The sequence below is a fragment of the Sinocyclocheilus rhinocerous genome, unplaced genomic scaffold (assembly GCF_001515625.1).
Source record: "Sinocyclocheilus rhinocerous isolate Xijiao unplaced genomic scaffold, SAMN03320098_v1.1 scaffold2306, whole genome shotgun sequence".
In the NCBI taxonomy this organism is placed as follows: Eukaryota; Metazoa; Chordata; class Actinopteri; order Cypriniformes; family Cyprinidae; genus Sinocyclocheilus; species Sinocyclocheilus rhinocerous.
The window spans coordinates 121068-140709 of record NW_015639792.1 but is presented as its reverse complement, the minus strand read 5'-3'; the positions used below and the strand labels follow the sequence as shown (position 1 = coordinate 140709).

Here is a 19642-nt window from a genome sequence, read left to right as displayed (position 1 = left end):
AGAAATTTGGATTGATATCATTCAGAATTTTTTTTTTTTTTTTCGCACTAGGGATAGGATAGGCTTAAATTTTTTCATTTTAATTTATTATTTTATTTAATTTATTTGCACTCGGCATAGGATAGGCTTAGGACTTTTTTTTGCACTAGAGATGGGATTAGAATTTTATTTCATTTTTTTTTTTTTTAATAGGCTTAGGTTTTTTTTCTCTATATTTTTTGGTCTTCGCTAGAGTTCTATTTCCTTTTTTTCTGCACTATGGGAAAAAGCAACCTTCAGTGGCCGGTTACCAACAATATAGCCATTCATTAATGATACAGCTATAATGGCATCATTAACCGAGGAATATGAAACAAATCCATAACCCATGCTCTGGCTGTTGTTCATAATAACCTTTGCACTGGTCACATATCCAAACGCAGAAAACAGGGAGCACAGCTCCTCACTGCCCAAGCTGTATGGCAGGTTTGATATATAAAGACTGTTGTCTTTCTTTTTGCAGCATTTGAAATTGGCATTTTGGTTCGCCTGGCGTTCCTCGTAGGGCTTGTAATGGCATATAGAAACTAGATGGTCATTTAGCAGCATACCATCTAGCTTCTTAATTGCCAATTCAGCAGCCTCTGGTGTGGCATAATGGACAAAACCATAGCCTTTAGGTTGACCATTACTGTCGCAGACCACTCGGCTGGAAAGAACTTCTCCAAAGCATGAGAAAGTGTCATATAGAGCAAGGTCATCGATGTCTCTTGCTAAGCCCTTAATAATTATATTTCCAATTCCACTTTTTCTCAAAGTGGAATCGTGTTGAGCCCACAAGATTCGCATGGGTTTGCCCAAGAGCTCAGAAAAAATCAAAGTATCTAGGGCATTTTCTGCATTGTGACGGTGTGCAAAAGTAACAAAGCCAAACCCACGAGAGAGGTTGGTTGCTCTGTCTCTGCACACTTTCACAAAACAGACTGGTCCAAATGGGAGGAAGATTGAAAGCAGCACCTGTTCGGTTACATGTGGGTGCAAATTACCCACAAACAAAGGGCCCGACTGGTCTCTTTCACCTTTAACCTCACCTAAACCATAGCACGTGGTCATTTTGACTGTCTCTGAGAGAAGATTTTTGTCAGAAAGCTCTTGGTCCAAAGCAAACCGCTGTGTGGAACTCACAATGGCTGAGTACAAATCGCAAATGCTAAGTAAAAATCGCTGTCGCAACTGTTGTATCTGCAAGGGAATGCCTTAGTCAGATGCATCAGTCAGAAATGATTTAGAATCTGACAGCTTTGCTCCTTTTATAGGCGGAACATTCTAAAATTCCAAATTATGACATCATCATGTGACATCCTCTTAGCTACATTCCTGAACAGTAAGACACAATTAAAGCTATTTTGGTCTGATTTTAGACATTAATATTAAGTCATAAACATTAATTATAGCAAAATAAATCAAACTAATGCCCTACATGCATGAGATAAAATTAGTACATTAAAGCTATGGTATTTAAATGCAACAACAGAGTTTAATAAAAGTTCAGTCAGTTTGAACCAGTATTAGCTTTTATTTTTAAGTTTTCATTTTACTTTAAGGTTTTAATTTTTAGTGATTTTGTTATATGCTGCTGTCATTTTTATTATTTTTCAAATATTTTTATTTCAGTTTTAGTCATTTTAATCAATTAACTCATTATTTATCATTTTTGTTTACATTTTTTAAGTTTTCATGAAATATTTATATTTTATTTATTTATTATTTCAGCTTTATTTCAATTATCAAAAACATTTTTTTATATTTACTCTTTTAATTTTAGGTAACAATACAGGTTTGATAATCTGTGGTTCCAGTTTATTATGTAATTCAAGTTTCAAGTAATTTTGTTATGTGCTTTTGCAATTTTTTATTATTTTTTAATATTTCTATTTAGCTTTAATTATAATTCTATTTAATAATGTTGTGTTTTTAGAGTTTTCATCAAATGTTTAAATTTTATTGTATTTCAGCTTTATTTCATTTACAAAAAAAAAATAAAAAATTCATAACAAACACTCTCTTTCAGCACCAATGTAATCACATTACACTGACACTGACCATGAGTAAACGGCATGAGAGCAGTATTTATCAAAAGGATAAAACATTAATTCATATTTTAAGAATTATTTGATTATTTAAACGTTAGATTTTTTTTTTTCAGACGGATTTGGAAAATGCCTTCTTTTGTCATCATTATTTCATTGTGTTGACAGTTTTAAAAAAACTATTAGGTGTCACTATAGGTTTCAGCTTTATTTATTTAAAAAAAAAAAAAAAAAAAATTCATAACAAACACTCTCTTTCAGCACCAATGTAATCACATTACACTGACACTGACCATGAGTAAACGGCATGAGAGCAGTATTTATCAAAAGGATAAAACATTAATTCATATTTTAAGAATTATTTGATTATTTAAACGTTAGATTTTTTTTTTTCAGACGGATTTGGAAAATGCCTTCTTTTGTCATCATTATTTCATTGTGTTGACAGTTTTAAAAAAACTATTAGGTGTCACTATAGGTTGGAATAACATGAGGTTCAGTAAATAATTACAGAATAAGTATTTCTGGGTGAACTATTTCTTTACCGAGGTTACTATTAACACAGTGTATCCTATGACATTAGAAAAATTTACATTGAATTAAACATTAAAATATAGTTCTCACCTGCCTCTCTTCTCTATTTGGTTCATAAGATCGCTGGGATCTCTGCCTCCTTGGCTGTCTGTTTGAATCAAATGAGAAATAATGTCTGACTGAGTGGTTTTTTCATTACTGAAAGAGAAGAAAAAAGAAGCATGTTTAGTGGCTCACATGAAAAATCAGTCATTTGACAATGCTTCTTTTAGGAGGGAATCTCACTAGTCAGGATCTTGGAGGTAGTCGGGTGAAGGACAGCGGGGAAAAAGTGATTTTTCCACTTGTTCCTCCACAGTCCTTTCAGGATGCTTCACCTAAAAAAAAGCCACAACACCATTATGATCAGTTTATCATTCTAAAATGCTTATGCCTAACTGATCATAAAGAGCTTATACATAGAACATTACAGCATTCTTAAAGGGATAGTTCACCCAAGAATGAAAATGTGATGTTTATCTGCTTACCCCCAGGGCATCCAAGATGTAGGTGACTTTGTTTCTTCAGTAGAACACATTTGATGATTTTTAACTTTAACCGTTGCAGTCTATCAGTCGTATAATGCATGGCAATGGTAACAAAATCTATGAGAGTAAAAAAAACATGCACAGACAAATCCAAATTAAACCCTGCGGCTCGTGACGACACATTGATGTCCTAAGACACGAAACGATCGGTTTGTGCCAGAAACCGAACAGTATTTATATCATATTTTACCTCTAATACACCACCATGTCCAACTGTCTTTGGGCGTGTGTACGCGCTCTGGCGTAGTTTATGTTAATGGATGTGTTGATATCCAGCCGAAGAGCAATCAACCATAACTTCAGGCGAGCAGGCTCAGAAGTTGGGAATACGTGGAAAGTCACCACTCACGAATGAGTACTGTTCAGTTTCTTGCACAGACCGATCGTTTCGTGTCTTTACACATCAATGTATCGTCACGAGCTGCAGGGTTTAATTTGGATTTGTCTGTGCATGTGTTTTTTACTCTCATAGTTTTGTTACCATTGCCATGCATTATACGACTGATAGACTGCAACGGAGTTAAAAATCATCAAATGTGTTCTACTGAAGAAACAAAGTCACCTACATCTTGGATGCCCTGGGGGTAAGCAGATAAACATCACATTTTAATTCTTGGGTGAACTATCCCTTTAAGTAATATTACTGACCTGATGAGAGTGTCCATAACCAAATGACCCATATGTTATGGCCATCTCAACATCTAACTTGCAAACAACCTACAATCAAACAGAAAATCATATTTTCTCTCTCACACGTGAACCCAACAAGGCACTTTCCTAGATTTTACTGTACTTTTTAAAATCATTAGATGATTCGGGCTTTTGTAGTGAGAACTCTTAGATATGTTAGATAAACAATTATGAGCCATAAAATTTACATAGCACAAAAGGTGGGCAGTTAGTTATACATTATCTTAGGATAAATCTGCAAACCTGTTACCAGTTATGTACCAATTATATAGTTCTGAATTATACTTCTCATACATTTACTTTTATTTTGTTCCGTTCAATGTTTAATTGCTAGGAATTACACTTAATATTGCTAAGCCTAAAAAATAAATTGAAAAGGGATATACTGTATAGTCAATACTTAATTTGATATTCTTAGATTGATAATTAACATTTTCTGAAGGTTTAGCACTTCCTATCAAAGACTAAAAATTATGAAGTTAAAAAAGAAACAAGTCATTATGGTGCATTTAGAACATAGACAGAGTGAACTTAAATTTCATGCCAAATTTAAGTGTTGTTTTTTACACACACAAACACACACACACACACGCACGCACAAACAACAGTAAGCCTGGTGGTTACCTGCTTATTGAGCATCACATTAAACTGGTGAGTGACAATGGATTCCTGGATAAAGATAATCTCATCATTATTTGTCAGTCATCAAAAGGTTTGAGAATTTGTACAAAAAAACAAAGCCATACATTGAGTACTTTCAACACATTGAAGAAAGCACTGCCCATCGGTTTAGGATCTCTTGCTGCTGGCTCAAAGAAAAGAAGCTCCACCATGATTTGATTGGGATTCACTGCACTGGAATTCTGCTCAGGTATCTGAATAAATAAAAAAAAAGATTCAAAAACAGGCATAAAGCTGGGTGAAAATACATAAGCACATCACACAAACACAATGTTTGAGAACTGAAAAATGGCTGGATATAAATTTGATCAGTGTTTTGGATTAAACTGTTGTTCACGAATAAAACTTGATATTAAAACAGTATATAATATTAACATAACTGTGTGATACAGATCTTCTAACATCAGATCAGAACACATAAATTCAGCAAACACATCAGAAACTGTGCACTCCATGGAGATGCGGAACAATTCAGGGAAGCGACAAACCTGGATGGAGAAGTATTTCCACTCATCAAAGCAAAGTGAGAAATCTGCTTTGCCTCCTCTGGCATCTTTGTTGCTTTGAAGCTTGGTGCACTTTTCCTTTCCACCAACAGATATCCTGAGAAAAAACTGAAAGTCTTTTGTGTAGAATGGATTAGTGGTCAAGGAAAACAATGACAAAAAAAAAGTTCAGTGCAAAATTATTTAAACTGCAAACTTTTTTAAAATGTTATTTTGAGATGCTGGAAATTATACGGATACAGATGTTTGGAAACACTTTGCAATCCTTTATATGTACAGTCAGAACTCCTGTCTGAAAGCAAAAGCATTGTAGGTACATATTGTACATCACTTTAGGAAAAGGGCCATGAGGCTTTGATTTTACTGCTGGTATACTTGTAGAAAACTCTCTCTATATTTAATTATAACATATAACTATATATACATTTGCACATAATCAAAGTTGTTTCAAAATGAATGTACTATAGAGGTCTTGGTGCACTTCAGTTAATTATATATGCATATGCCAAATATATCTGCATGTACTGTATGTATGATTGTACACTGCTAAACATTTGGACATTCCTCGTTATTACCATTTACATATTGTATAATAGCATAATTGTAATCAAAACTACAGTATGGAGTTTATAGGGGGAACAAATCAAATCAATCAGTCAATATATCTGTCTGTCTGTTTATCTATAAATACTGACTGGCACTTCATGAGGCACCAGCATATCCAGATTGTCCTCAGTCTCCTCTGTCGTCTCTTCATTCTCATTCTTTGAGTCCACGCTGTAAGTCTATGGAAACAAGTGTGGCGAAGAAAAAAAATCAATAAAGTATAACAAACAAAACTGACACACAGGTAGAATAAATCTATTAAAAGTAACTCTAATATGATCATTTGTATTTCCTGAATAAAAATATCAGACACAAATAGCAAACAACAATAGGTCCTGAAACTCTTCAAAAAATAAAAACAGTTTTACTACAGAACTGAATTATTTCAAAATTCTGACCTTGTATGATTTTAATGGATAAGTGCACAGTAGTTGAGAAAGACAAGACTTTTAAAACGAGACAGGCTAAGTCTAACGAGACAGACACAATCTAAATTTATTGTGTTTAAAACTAGTAACTATTCAGTCTAGGATTAATTTGGTTAGTTGAATAAAAATATCAGACACAAATAGCAAACAACAATAGGTCCTGAAACTCTTCAAAAAATAAAAACAGTTTTACTACAGAACTGAATTATTTCAAAATTCTGTGCACAGTAGTTGAGAAAGACAAGACTTTTAAAACGAGACAGGCTAAGTCTAACGAGACAGACACAATCTAAATGTATTGTGTTTAAAACTAGTAACTATTCAGTCTAGGATTAATTTGGTTAGTTACAGTTTTATGCTAGAGCCTAGCTAATAGCTAATTCTAGTGTGTTTAATATAGCTTTGTGCCTCCAATGCATGATAAAGAATAGAGAAAACAGACATTATAGAGAAAGAGAATTATTCAAAGGGAAATCTATAAACTCTTTTAATTAAAGATCGATCTCAAACAAAGTCAGTCAGTATGATGTAATCACTGTCAGTTAGATTTCAAACGGCGAGCGCCATGACAATGTCAATCGGATATTTTGCAAGCTAAAATTTACAAAAAGCAAGAGCATATAACACAGTTAAGCTTACATTATCGACTACCAAGACATCTAAAAACCTTTACACTGCAATAAACTGACACAGATACAAAACATAAACTTTTATCTTTACAAACTCCACCTTTTGCTTGTTTTCTTCGTTTGTTGGGCTGCCTCCATGTTCATCCATCGGGTGGTTTCACATGAGATTTGACAGTTAAATCTTTTCACTGGTCCCTGGCTATGCTGTTTGTTAGTTGCAGAATTATGATTGTGTCCTGTTACTGTAGAAAGTTTATTAGTGTCAAACTTAAATTAATTTATTCTAAAGCTCCCATAAGAACGTGATCCCGTAGCCCCGCCCACTTTACAGGTTGCAGCCAGAGCCGTTGTATTTTCTTTCAAAATGCCACAGTAACTGCAGACTGCAGTTATTGTAATACGGTAAATCTTTTTGTGTTAGACACAACTCTAACAAAAATAAATAAAATAAAAAATAATTTGAAAAAAGATTTTGGAGAAAACATTACCATTACTGATCAAATCAAAATAAGCCCTACATCAGACCCGATGAGATAGTTATATTATTAAAATTAATAATATAATAATTAATTATATTAAAATTTGAGCAGAGTATCCTCTATCCCGTGAACAATATATATACACGTATAAATAACACACACACGTTTACATAATATATGTGTGTATACTGTGTATATTTATTATGTATATAAATACAAACACATGCATGTATATATTTATGAAAAATTTGTTATGTTTATATATTAAATATATTTATATGTAAAATATAAGAATATAAATATATAAATGTATATATGTAAATATTTTCAAAATATATACTCTATGTATGTGTATTGATATATACATAATAAATATACACAATACACACACATATATTATGTAAATAAAAACGTTTATTTTGGATGTGATTAATCGTTTGACAGCACTAATATGTATATTTATATATTTTTTATGCTGCTATTTTATGTTACAGTAATAGGAATTTCTCCAGCCTGAGAGTAGCGAATACAAATATAATAAATCTGCTTCAAAAGTGAGTTTTATTAACTGAGGGCCAAACAATTAAGAGCATAATAAGTTTTAAATTTTGCATTATAATGTAGAATGCAAACAACTACCTTAAAAGACTTCACAGACTTATATTAATGATATAAATTTGAATGTTTATCTATGGACCATCATGACAGAAACACACAATAAGCTTTTTCAACAGGTTGAAATCCTTACCAGTTTCTCTTCCTCTTTTATACCAAGTCAACAATACGTTAAAATCCACACATACAATAATTGTGGCATGTATCACTTCCACAGATGCTGATTTTTGGATTGTGAATATGTTTTACCACAAAAATGGTCTGGATTCAAGACAGCGATTCCAACATTCAAAGAACAATGCGTTAAGACAAGCTGGCATGTAAGTCGACATGTCCAACACCAGACAAAGCTCATCGCACACGAAATGATTCTGATCATACAAATAACACCCACATATTTTGACAGCCATTTATTATTTGCCATTAAAACAAGAGAATGGCTCGTTACATGTCCCATAGGTTTTTTTTTTTTTTTTGAAAAGTAAATATAAAACAAAACACTTTTAGTTTCAGGACAGCATTAAGAGCAAGTGGCTAATACAGAGATTAAGCAGAAGAATAGTTGGGAAAACTGGATTTAAATGCGTGTGGCTAACCATCAGACTCAGCAGATCCCCTCCAAAGCATTTCACAGAACATTCCCAGCATCTTTCCAGGACAGTGTCTCTTTTGAGTTTTATATTGTCGCTGCTTCCTCAACGCAGTAACAATACGTGTTGTCATAGTTGTGGGTGTGACGGTGGGTTACATGGTGAAATGCCTTGTGTAATCATATTCTATTGTAGGAATGACAGCTTGCACAAATTTCAGGAAAATCAGAAGATACCTGGAGTTATTAAAGTTAAGGGAAATTGTGTTTTTTTTAAAAAAGTTACTCATGATGAGCCAACATAAACATTTGTTCATTACGACATAAACATCAAGAATAAGTCTACAAGATGTGTGTAGTTTAGGCACACTACTAGGCATACTTTTTTTTGACAAAGTGTACACTAACATTCAAAAGTTTGGGGTCAGTCAAATTTTCATTAATACTTTTATTCAGCAAGAACACATTAAAGTGACCAAAGGTGACAGTAAAGAGTTAATGTTACAAAAGGTTTCTATTTCATATAAATGCTGTTCTTTTTAACTTTTCCACAGCATAACTGTTTTCAACATTGAGCAGAAAATCAGCATATTACAATGATTTCTGAAGGATCATGTGACACTGAAGACTGTAGTAATAATGCTGAAAATTCAGCTTTGCATCACAGGAATTTAAATTACATTTTAATATATATATTCAAATAGAAAACAGTTATTTTAAATTGTACAAATATTTCACAATATTACTGTTAGTACTGTAATTTTGATCAAATAAACATGGCTTGGGTGAGCATTAGTGATTTCTTAAAAATTCAACTTTAAAAAAATCGTACCGACCCTAGACTTGAACAATAGTGCATGTGCTTATGCATATAATATTGTATTACAACCTATTTTTTTATAGAAAGGATACATATGGACCCCAAGTTCTCCTCCTCCTTCCGCCACCGTCTCGATAATCTTTTTCATCACCTCTGCATGTCTGACGAATAACATCAAGAGAGCAGCTTTTTAGTTCGCTGACTGTAAATAAGAGGGAGATGCATGTAAAGTTTGTATTTACCTGCATGGATGCACAGAGCACATAGCAGGTGGGGGCAGGTGGGGATGATTCTCAATGGTGACCGTCTTTTTAACATGATCTTGGCTGATGTCTTCATACATCTGATCCACCGTTAGAGGCTGTCTGTCCTGAAAAATAAGCACATCATGCAGGGCTTTAACAAAATGCGTTTTACTTTAGTGAACAGACTAATGCAGGCTTACATCAGATCACGTTACCATCACGTAAAATCATAATAAAGCAAAGTCACCTCATCATATCCAAACAGCCATAGTCTTGGTGTCTGGTAATATTTATCATACGTGATGTAAAGATCATAAGTTCTTGTCTGTAGAATGGCATCTTCCCCTCCAGCCTCTGGCTTGGTTTTACTTAAATCAGCCATTTTACTTGTGTCAAGAGTTGCCTAAACAAAGAATATGAATGAATAATTCTGCAAAAGCAAATCTTGATGTTGAAAACTCATGTTGCGGATAATTTCTTACTTCATCTGTCTCCAAAAGTCCACTTTCTTCATATTCTGAAATATAAACAAAGTATATAATTGCCAGTTATGGCTGTTATTACTGACTGATAATGTGTCATGAAAATTAAAACAAACATTCAGAGCTACCTTCCATGTCTGCTGCCTCTCCTTCTTCATCATCATCTTCATCACCATTTCCACATGCACCCGTCCGCACGTTCATATTCATATTGTCCTTCACATGCAAAACAATATACAGTATATTTACATAAACACAATATGATTAACAGTTGACCCAAAAATGAACATTTACTCATCCTCAGGGCATCCAAGATGAGGACTGGACGCAGAACACATTTGGAGAAATTTAGCATTACATCACTTGCTCACCTCTGCAGTGAATGGGTGCCGTCAGAATGAGAGTCCAAACAGCTGATAAAAACATCACAGTAATCCACACCACACCACTCCAGTCCATCAATTAATGTCTTGTTTAGTGAAAACCTGTGTGTTTGTAATTCACAATCCATAATAACAGTTCCTCCATTGAAAAGTCCATCCCCTGTTGTCCTCTCACATTAAAATCCACCGACATATTTGTTTAGAGCCGTTTTCACTTGTAAAGCGTGCTTGATCTGTGCATATTTCTCTTCAGATTCAGACAGGACAACTTTTTCATTGGAGAAAGCAATATTATGGATAGAGGATTCATATTTTAGCCATACGCAACAGTTAAAAACATCTTAATGATGGAACTGTTCCTTTCAGACAGTTTTTTTGCTTTACAAGACGTTAATTGATGGACTGGAGTCGTGTGGATTACTGTGATGTTTTTATCAGCTGTTTGGACTCTCATTCTGACGGCACCCATTCACTGCAGAGGGTCCACTGGTGAGCAAGTGATGTAATGCTAAATTTCTCCAAATCTGTTCTGATGAAGAAACAAACTCTACATCTTGGACAGCCTTAACCCTAGGCTAAGGGTAAGGAAATTTTCAGAAACAACTTTAAACCAATTCATTTATCATACAATTCATCATTCTTGAAGTAGTCAACACGAGGCTGCCTACCTTATTATCCAATGAGATTTCCCGAACTGCTTCGGTCACCCCTGTAACACCTAGTAACACAAAAAGAGTCGATGAGAATGTCTGTCAGAAACTTAAGCATGACAAAAGCATGCTTTTAATGGCCACATGATACTGCTTGTTCAGATTCGGTTTCATACCAGAGTTATGATAGGTATCCACCCATCCCCCATCTCCATCATCCTCTTCTATAATGGCCTCCAGCTCGTCAGAGTACTCCATCTGTTTACAGCGCTTGTAACATGGAACTGAGCCATATTGTGACATTTACAAAACAGCAGTAGCACATTCATCACAGCTTCACACAACTATTACAATTGACTTATACTTTGGGAATGTACGTTTCAGAAACCGAATAAGATTTTCACTTCCTTTACCATTTCGGGTTAATAGAAACTGCTTGTCTTTGGGCAGATAAGGCTTCACCTTTGCTTCTTCTCCAGATGCCCTAAAAGTAAAGAAAATATATTCTCAACACTGTAAAAAGCCACAAAAGAGAAGAATATTACAGAATATTACTCATATGAAGTTTTACTCAAGAATAACTGATTTTTATGACTTCAAGGTCTAGAAATTACACTTTTAAAGTTCCCTCATATATCAAGGTTTTCCAAGTGACACAAATTGAGGGAACATATTTAATAAATATAATGTTTGTTTACCTTGAGTTTTATGTGTTTTAGCTTAATTTAATTACTTTAAATAATTTAAGACATCTTAATTTAAGCCTGACAATCTTAATCTAAATCTGACAAAACGTCCCTTTGGCAACATCTTTTTTTTTGTTTTTTGTTTTTGCAGAGATGTAAAGAATTGTAAATATGCAAAAAGATTTCTTTTTGGGATAGGTTATATTATTTATAACTAGCTGCATATAAAACAATAGAGAAGTCAATAAAAAATGTCCTCATTAAATAGCACAATGTTTGTGCATATGTGTGTGTGTGTGTGTGTGTGTGTGTGTGTTCTTGCCATTTCCATGTGGGGCAGTGATGAACCAGATGATCTCCGGCTGCAACAAACTGCACAGAACACAAAACACTGTTGTGCTTGAATCATTGTGTGTAAATCCTACTAAATTGAGTATTTCACACCGTAACAAAATCAAAATGCACACTCACCTCCTCTGGAGTTATAACCCCAGTTTCTTTAAACTTAGATTCCTGGAAAAGGGAGATACATCAAAATGATTTCTATTTTCGAACTAGTCTTCATAACAGGGTTGAACAATATAGATGGCCCGGGTGTGTGAGACAGCTTTGCCATCTCAAATGCCAGTTGACAAACTATCCCTTCCTTATTTGCTCATTTAAATCTGTCACCAAAGTAAAGTTGTCTAGTTGGTTAACACAGATATGGCCCACAAATTAATAATGTTTTGCACTGCACAGAATGTCATTGTTTCTAGTATATGTGAATGTGAATTTATAGTGGTAAATTGTAGCAATACGTTCACATTTAATTTACATTTACGCATTTTGTAGATGCTTTTATTCAAAGCTACTTACAATGCATTCACACTATACATTTTATCAGTTCATGCATTCATGTATATATTATGTCTATGTAATGAAATGTAACAATTCATAACAATGCACATCCGTTCTTGTAAAAAAAAAAAAAATCTAATACATTTTAGTTCTAACATTAAAAAATGTTTACTGTAAATGAGAGTCTATAGATTAATTCAACGTTAACATGTACTGCTGTTTACCGTGTTGTTGCACATTTTACAAAACTTTGAGTGATGTGGCATCCTATGTATCACTCCACGAAGAAAATGACATTTATATGCTCTTAACTAAATCACATTTCAAATTCCATGCAATTCAAAACGTTTTCCTAAACTATATGTCACAGTCAAATATATATGGCGTCTATTGAACTTTGGGCCATCAGACAGGTTGCATGTTTTCTAATGTTGTGACATGCACGCCTGCTCGTACTGATCTCTGCTGACATCAACATAGCATAGGTTCAGTAATTTCTGCTTACAGGTCAATACTCGAATTTTACACACTCATTAAACCCCTTGTTTTATGCTGCAGCTACAGGATACAGACTGCAAATCATGCTAACACTCATCGCCTTACCTTCAAAACTGGCGTTAAAAACTCCGCCACTCCCAAAGCAGTGCCTTTCACCGAGTTTATGACGTTCTGCATGCTGGAAGAAGCGTCTCCAAGATAAATGAATTCGCGCAGAGATTCAAATGAATTATACTTGACTAACACTACATACAGAGTCTGTTTAAAGAACGTCCAATCGAGCTACACCACAATCTACACCTAAATCATCTGACAATCACTTCCGCATCTCAAATATCGCGATATTACGTGACACGCCCATCGTTGACAAGCAACATATAAAATTATGGTGCATTTAGAATTTATTTCATATTTATAGACGTTTTATTTTATGCATATAGAAAGCTTTGAGAAGAGCGTTGGACTAACAAACTTTGAGAAGAAAAAAATATAAGCAAGATTGATCGAAAATGTAATTGCTTTTATTTCACAATTTTACTGTCATTAAATAATTTTGTAATTATACAAATAAAAAAATAAAATGTGTTCTTTGACCATTTCATAATGCGAATAAATAATCCTCTCTGAATATTTAGGACATTCGTAAAAATAATGATTTGATAATTATGAATATAATGATTTGTTTACACGTTAGGACACGAGACGACATTTTCGTATAATTACCGATTCCCTCAAAATGAGCTAAATAAAATATGGATCCAGTAACCTACAAGAGTGTTTGTTTATTTATTTATTTATTTATTCATTGTTAATGGCCTTATTATTTGCTTCGAATACTTGTCACTGAGATATGCGACGTGGAAAGTCGTTCAATTTCGATATTGCCATGATTGCTCGTGGTTACAGACAGACACACTACTACTTTAAGCGAGATTAAATACCATCTAGAGCAGCGAGGTGAGTTGGTCAGAATTTGTCATTACGTTACCTAATATATGTCCGAAGAAAAGTTTTTTTTTTAGTGTACTAACATTGAACGTTGTGTTTTGGTCTTTGTTAAATCAGAATTGTTAGATATCCTTTCATCTAATAAGCTATTTGATCATTCTAACTATACTTACGGTTTTTATATTGTTTTTACAGTTTGGGGCTTAATACATCAGTATTAACGTACAGAGAAGTGTCATATCTAAATAAACAACATTTCAAGTTCTGAAAGAGTTGCATGCAATTCACTTTAATTTAATGGTAAGATGTTTAGTTTTAATAACTTGTTGCTTGGGACAACTTGTTTGTATGTATAGCGTAGTACGATACGTTTTTATGTTGGTAAACACTTTATTACACTTTTGTTATCTTATCCGTGTTCAGACGGAATGCTGGAAGTTGTTATTTTGTACCTTAGCACTTACATTTGCGTTTGATTTAGTAGTTATATTTGTACAATTAAAGAAGAGTCAACTGAACAATGAATATATAGTCACCCTCATGTTGTTCCAAACCTGGAAGAATTTTATTTCTGCAATATTTTGCAGAATGTCCAAGCTGCTTGTCCACACAACAAAAGAAAATGGGAATTAGAGTGGCTGTGGACAAAAAAAAAAGTTATCATAAAAGTAATCCATAACTCAAAATAACTCTATATGCCATGTTTTATGAACAAAGCTTCATCATATGGCTTCAGAAGATTTGGGGTTAGGGCTGCAACTATTATTATAATAACTGATTAATCTGCCAATTATGTATTCAATTAATTGAATAAAAAAGCAAAACTTATTTTCAGTACCTTTTCCAAAGTTTTTCTACACCCTGCCCAATATTGTCCCCCAAACAATGTATAGCCTGTGTAAATATATAACACTCATAACACTCATCGCCTTACCTTCAAAACTGGCGTTAAAAACTCCGCCACTCCCAAAGCAGTGGAGTTTATGAAGTTTATGACGTTCTGCATGCTGGAAGAAGCGTCTCCAAGATAAATGAATTCGCGCAGAGATTCAAATGAATTATACTTGACTAACACTACATACAGAGTCTGTTTAAAGAACGTCCAATCGAGCTACACCACAATCTACACCTAAATCATCTGACAATCACTTCCGCATCTCAAATATCGCGATATTACGTGACACGCCCATCGTTGACAAGCAACATATAAAATTATGGTGCATTTAGAATTTATTTCATATTTATAGACGTTTTATTTTATGCATATAGAAAGCTTTGAGAAGAGCGTTGGACTAACAAACTTTGAGAAGAAAAAAATATAAGCAAGATTGATCGAAAATGTAATTGCTTTTATTTCACAATTTTACTGTCATTAAATAATTTTGTAATTATACAAATAAAAAAATAAAATGTGTTCTTTGACCATTTCATAATGCGAATAAATAATCCTCTCTGAATATTTAGGACATTCGTAAAAATAATGATTTGATAATTATGAATATAATGATTTGTTTACACGTTAGGACACGAGACGACATTTTCGTATAATTACCGATTCCCTCAAAATGAGCTAAATAAAATATGGATCTATGGATCCACAAGAGTGTTTGTTTATTTATTTATTTATTTATTCATTGTTAATGGCCTTATTATTTGCTTCGAATACTTGTCACTGAGATATGCGACGTGGAAAGTCGTTCAATTTCGATATTGCCATGATTGCTCGTGGTTACAGACAGACACACTACTACTTTAAGCGAGATTAAATACCATCTAGAGCAGCGAGGTGAGTTGGTCAGAATTTGTCATTACGTTACCTAATATATGTCCGAAGAAAAGTTTTTTTTTTAGTGTACTAACATTGAACGTTGTGTTTTGGTCTTTGTTAAATCAGAATTGTTAGATATCCTTTCATCTAATAAGCTATTTGATCATTCTAACTATACTTACGGTTTTTATATTGTTTTTACAGTTTGGGGCTTAATACATCAGTATTAACGTACAGAGAAGTGTCATATCTAAATAAACAACATTTCAAGTTCTGAAAGAGTTGCATGCAATTCACTTTAATTTAATGGTAAGATGTTTAGTTTTAATAACTTGTTGCTTGGGACAACTTGTTTGTATGTATAGCGTAGTACGATACGTTTTTATGTTGGTAAACACTTTATTACACTTTTGTTATCTTATCCGTGTTCAGACGGAATGCTGGAAGTTGTTATTTTGTACCTTAGCACTTACATTTGCGTTTGATTTAGTAGTTATATTTGTACAATTAAAGAAGAGTCAACTGAACAATGAATATATAGTCACCCTCATGTTGTTCCAAACCTGGAAGAATTTTATTTCTGCAATATTTTGCAGAATGTCCAAGCTGCTTGTCCACACAACAAAAGAAAATGGGAATTAGAGTGGCTGTGGACAAAAAAAAAAGTTATCATAAAAGTAATCCATAACTCAAAATAACTCTATATGCCATGTTTTATGAACAAAGCTTCATCATATGGCTTCAGAAGATTTGGGGTTAGGGCTGCAACTATTATTATAATAACTGATTAATCTGCCAATTATGTATTCAATTAATTGAATAAAAAAGCAAAACTTATTTTCAGTACCTTTTCCAAAGTTTTTCTACACCCTGCCCAATATTGTCCCCCAAACAATGTATAGCCTGTGTAAATATATTGAATGTATCTATATAGACTATGGTATTATGAGCAAAAAAGTGTTAAAATATAAACATTACATTATAGTGGCATTCAATATAAACAACTATTACTATAAACGGCAACAGTGAAATACTGGCATGTGTGAAATGCTCTATACAAAAAAAACTGGGTTCATGTACATCTCATCATTCAGCACAAATGCAGTTTGATCATATAAGTCCCTCTGAAATATAAGTCACAGGTTGTTTCAAAATATATATATATATAAAAAAACGTGATATATTCGTATATTCTTATCATACTCTAAAAAATGCTGGGTTAAATACAACCCAGTGCTGGGTAAAATAGGGACAAACCCAGCAATTGGGTTGTTTTGACCCAGCGGTTGGGTTACTAAGGTTGGGTTAAACATTTAACCCAACCGCTGGGTCAAAACAGCCCATTTGCTGGGTTTGTCCCTATTTTACCCAGCACTGGGTTGTATTTAACCCAGCATTTTTTAGAGTGCATAAGTAACAGAATTGCCTTTTATGGTGTTTTTGAATTTTTTGAGATTGACTGCTTCAGTCCCCATTCAGCTTTACTGAATGCACAGGAGTTTTTGAATGAACATATACTTCAACAATCATAACCAACTACGTTTTTAACTTTCTTAGACATCTTTGTGAGATGATCAAGCAATGGATCTCCAGCCTCTGCAAACATATCCTTGGTCTGCATTTGGATGACATAGCGTGTTTACCATGAACACCAGCAGCAATGAAAGCTTACTGGGGAATGCCACAGACGTGAGAGACAGCAGCGCCTGGGTCGTGGAGTCTGTCGTCATATTAGCCATTGCCTTGTTTGTCTGTCTGGGCAATCTGCTCGTGGTGTTGACCCTTTATTGGAAGCCCTACCTCTTAACGCCAAGCAATAAGTTTGTCTTCAGCCTGACGCTTTCCAACCTCTTGTTGTCGGTACTGGTGCTGCCATTTGTCGTTGCCAGCTCTCTTAATGGAGAATGGCTGTTTGGTGTTGTATGGTGCAACTTCACGGCACTGTTGTATCTGCTCATCAGCTCTGCCAGCATGCTCACGCTGGGAGCCATTGCCATCGACAGGTAAGGAGTATTATGAAGTGAATGCATTTGTAACATGCAAAAATCATTAAACGGACTCATCAGGAGTCTAGACGTTAAACTCTGCATCCTGTAGCTGAAGTACAAATGAATGGGTGCTTTGTTGTCTGGTTTGTTGGCCCCTGATGCCTTTATTTTTATGCTTGGTATGTGTGGATAGGGACAAACCATTGGAAAACATATTAAAACTTGAGAAGAAATCTTGATCTGATGCTTTGTGTGTATTATAACAGCTTATTCAACCTCATGTTGTTCCAAGCATGATTTTCATTTTCCCATGAAACACAAAATTAGATATTTTGAATCAATAGTGTTAAAAATAAGTAGCGTGAATGAGCAGTGTTCATTTATGACTATAAAATTGAATTGAATACATGAGATTTTAATCAGTATTTGCAAATAAATATTTAATTATATTTTTCAAGGTAATTTATTATTATTATTATTATATTTTTTTTACATATCAAATTATATATATGAATTTGATTCATAAATATCAAGTTTTTGGGCAGTCGCACAACATGACATTGCCGAACATTTGTCTTGTCATAAAAAGCTTAAATTATCTGTTATTGTAAGAGATTTATCAAACTTGTATAAATTGCATTTTATACATTATATATTTGGGGGATAGCACAAATTTGCACAAAAATGACTGTTGTGTCATTGTCCCATGTTTCAAGTCTGAAGTTAAATGATTTCAAACCAGCACAGACCAAAATTTAAGCAATTAATCAGTAAAAATGTTCTCCTTCATGTGCCTTTAGATCAGTTCTCAACCAGGGGCCACGACCCACTACGGGACCTCAGTGAACCTCCAAGAGGACTGCATTTAGTCTTAAAATTAAATAATTGTTAATAATCATTAAATGTAACTTCATTAAAATAATTAAAAAATGCAAAACAGATCAAGTAAATTTAAATTATTTTTTTCCCCTCAATAAGTGTTTTCATTAAGGAATGTACAGTTCTTGAAATGTCTGGAATCACTAAATTAATTTTGAACAGAATAGAAAACTGTGCATTGGATAAATCCAGGTTTAAAATTCTTGCTTCATTTTGTTGACATATTAGAGTCAAAGGTTTTTACTGAGGGTTTCTTGGGTCAACAACCAGGTAATACAATTTTCACCATGTTTCTAGGAATAACATTAAATAAATAATGTGAATGATGAAGATAAATGAACAGCCCTCTCTGTAAAAACCTTCAGAATATAGATTGGAATACAACTAGAAAAACTTGGTACGTAAGTGCTGCTGAAGTGGAGATTTCTGTTTACTTGGTGCAAAAGAAAAAAACTCATTTTGAGAAAATGGCCTTTAAATATATAAATTGAAATTAAAATCTACAGGTGAAAATAGATTGAGCGCAATAAAATAAACACTTAAAAGTAAACATTTTGGTTATTTTCTAGTCTGAAACAACACATTAAGAAAAGCCAAATAGCCCAAAATACCAAAATTGCATGACAAAAATTAATTAATAATAATAATAAAAAAAACGGTGCTGAAGATACAACCGCAGACAGGTTTGATATCATTGACACTTGCAAAAGCGGTTTGACTTTATTGGTATAATTGTTCCCTTAAAAGTAAACATTTTGGTTATTTTCTAGTCTGAAACAACACATTAAGAAAAGCCAAATAGCCCAAAATATCAAAATTGCATGACAAAAATTAATTAATAATAATAATAATAATAATAATAATTAAAAAAACGGTGCTGAAGATACAACCGCTGACAGGTTTGATATCATTGACACTGTTCACAACACTTGCAAAAGCGGTTTGACTTTATTGGTATAATTGTTCCTTTTAGGTCAGAGTTAGAATATATTGATATCTAAAACTACACTAACCATGTTTTGTGTTCTGTCAGGTATTATGC

The 19642-nt window shown here is 33.6% G+C and overlaps 3 protein-coding genes and 1 pseudogene across 3 annotated transcripts; 1 reads left to right on the top strand and 3 right to left on the bottom strand.

The window, feature by feature from the left end:
- Positions 1-228: 228 nt before the first annotated feature.
- Positions 229-1092, bottom strand: LOC107752108 (polyadenylate-binding protein 1-like 2). The gene has a single exon (XM_016567973.1). The coding sequence runs from the start codon at positions 1090-1092 to the stop codon at positions 229-231; it is 864 nt and encodes a 287-aa protein (XP_016423459.1).
- A 1597-nt stretch (positions 1093-2689) lies between these two features.
- c2cd6 (C2 calcium dependent domain containing 6) lies at positions 2690-6878 on the bottom strand. The gene is made up of 9 exons (XM_016567971.1): positions 6822-6878; positions 5763-5852; positions 5308-5359; positions 5050-5183; positions 4627-4755; positions 4505-4549; positions 3839-3907; positions 2889-2980; positions 2690-2801 (listed from the first exon to the last, which is right to left on the bottom strand). Exons 1-9 carry the CDS (start codon positions 6876-6878, stop codon positions 2690-2692), a joined length of 780 nt encoding a protein of 259 aa, XP_016423457.1.
- Positions 6879-8219: 1341 nt separating this feature from the next.
- On the bottom strand, positions 8220-13338 carry LOC107752093 (ubiquitin-like-conjugating enzyme ATG3). The gene is made up of 12 exons (XM_016567951.1): positions 13123-13338; positions 12151-12192; positions 12002-12051; positions 11407-11477; positions 11170-11277; positions 11012-11061; positions 10089-10176; positions 9961-9995; positions 9726-9881; positions 9476-9603; positions 9326-9394; positions 8220-8650 (listed from the first exon to the last, which is right to left on the bottom strand). The coding sequence occupies exons 1-12, from the start codon at positions 13192-13194 to the stop codon at positions 8569-8571; spliced, it is 951 nt and encodes a 316-aa protein (XP_016423437.1). The 5' UTR covers positions 13195-13338; the 3' UTR covers positions 8220-8568.
- Positions 13339-17377: 4039 nt separating this feature from the next.
- The window catches only part of LOC107752119 (G-protein coupled receptor 161-like), a 5017-nt pseudogene continuing 2752 nt past the window's right edge, over positions 17378-19642 (top strand).

Coding starts and splice junctions, on each gene's coding strand:
- LOC107752108 (XM_016567973.1), bottom strand. CDS start 1,092: ATGACCACGTGCTATGGTTTAGGTGAGGTTAAAGGTGAAAGAGACCAG.
- c2cd6 (XM_016567971.1), bottom strand. CDS start 6,878: ATGGATGAACATGGAGGCAGCCCAACAAACGAAGAAAACAAGCAAAAG. Junction 5,184..5,307: donor CAAAGTGTTTCCAAACATCT/GTATCCGTATAA, acceptor TCTACACAAAAG/ACTTTCAGTTTTTTCTCAGG. Junction 3,908..4,504: donor ATGTGATGCTCAATAAGCAG/GTAACCACCAGG, acceptor GTTTGATTGTAG/GTTGTTTGCAAGTTAGATGT.
- LOC107752093 (XM_016567951.1), bottom strand. CDS start 13,194: ATGCAGAACGTCATAAACTCGGTGAAAGGCACTGCTTTGGGAGTGGCG. Junction 12,052..12,150: donor GGGTTATAACTCCAGAGGAG/GTGAGTGTGCAT, acceptor TGTTCTGTGCAG/TTTGTTGCAGCCGGAGATCA. Junction 10,177..11,011: donor AAATCTCATTGGATAATAAG/GTAGGCAGCCTC, acceptor TTGCATGTGAAG/GACAATATGAATATGAACGT.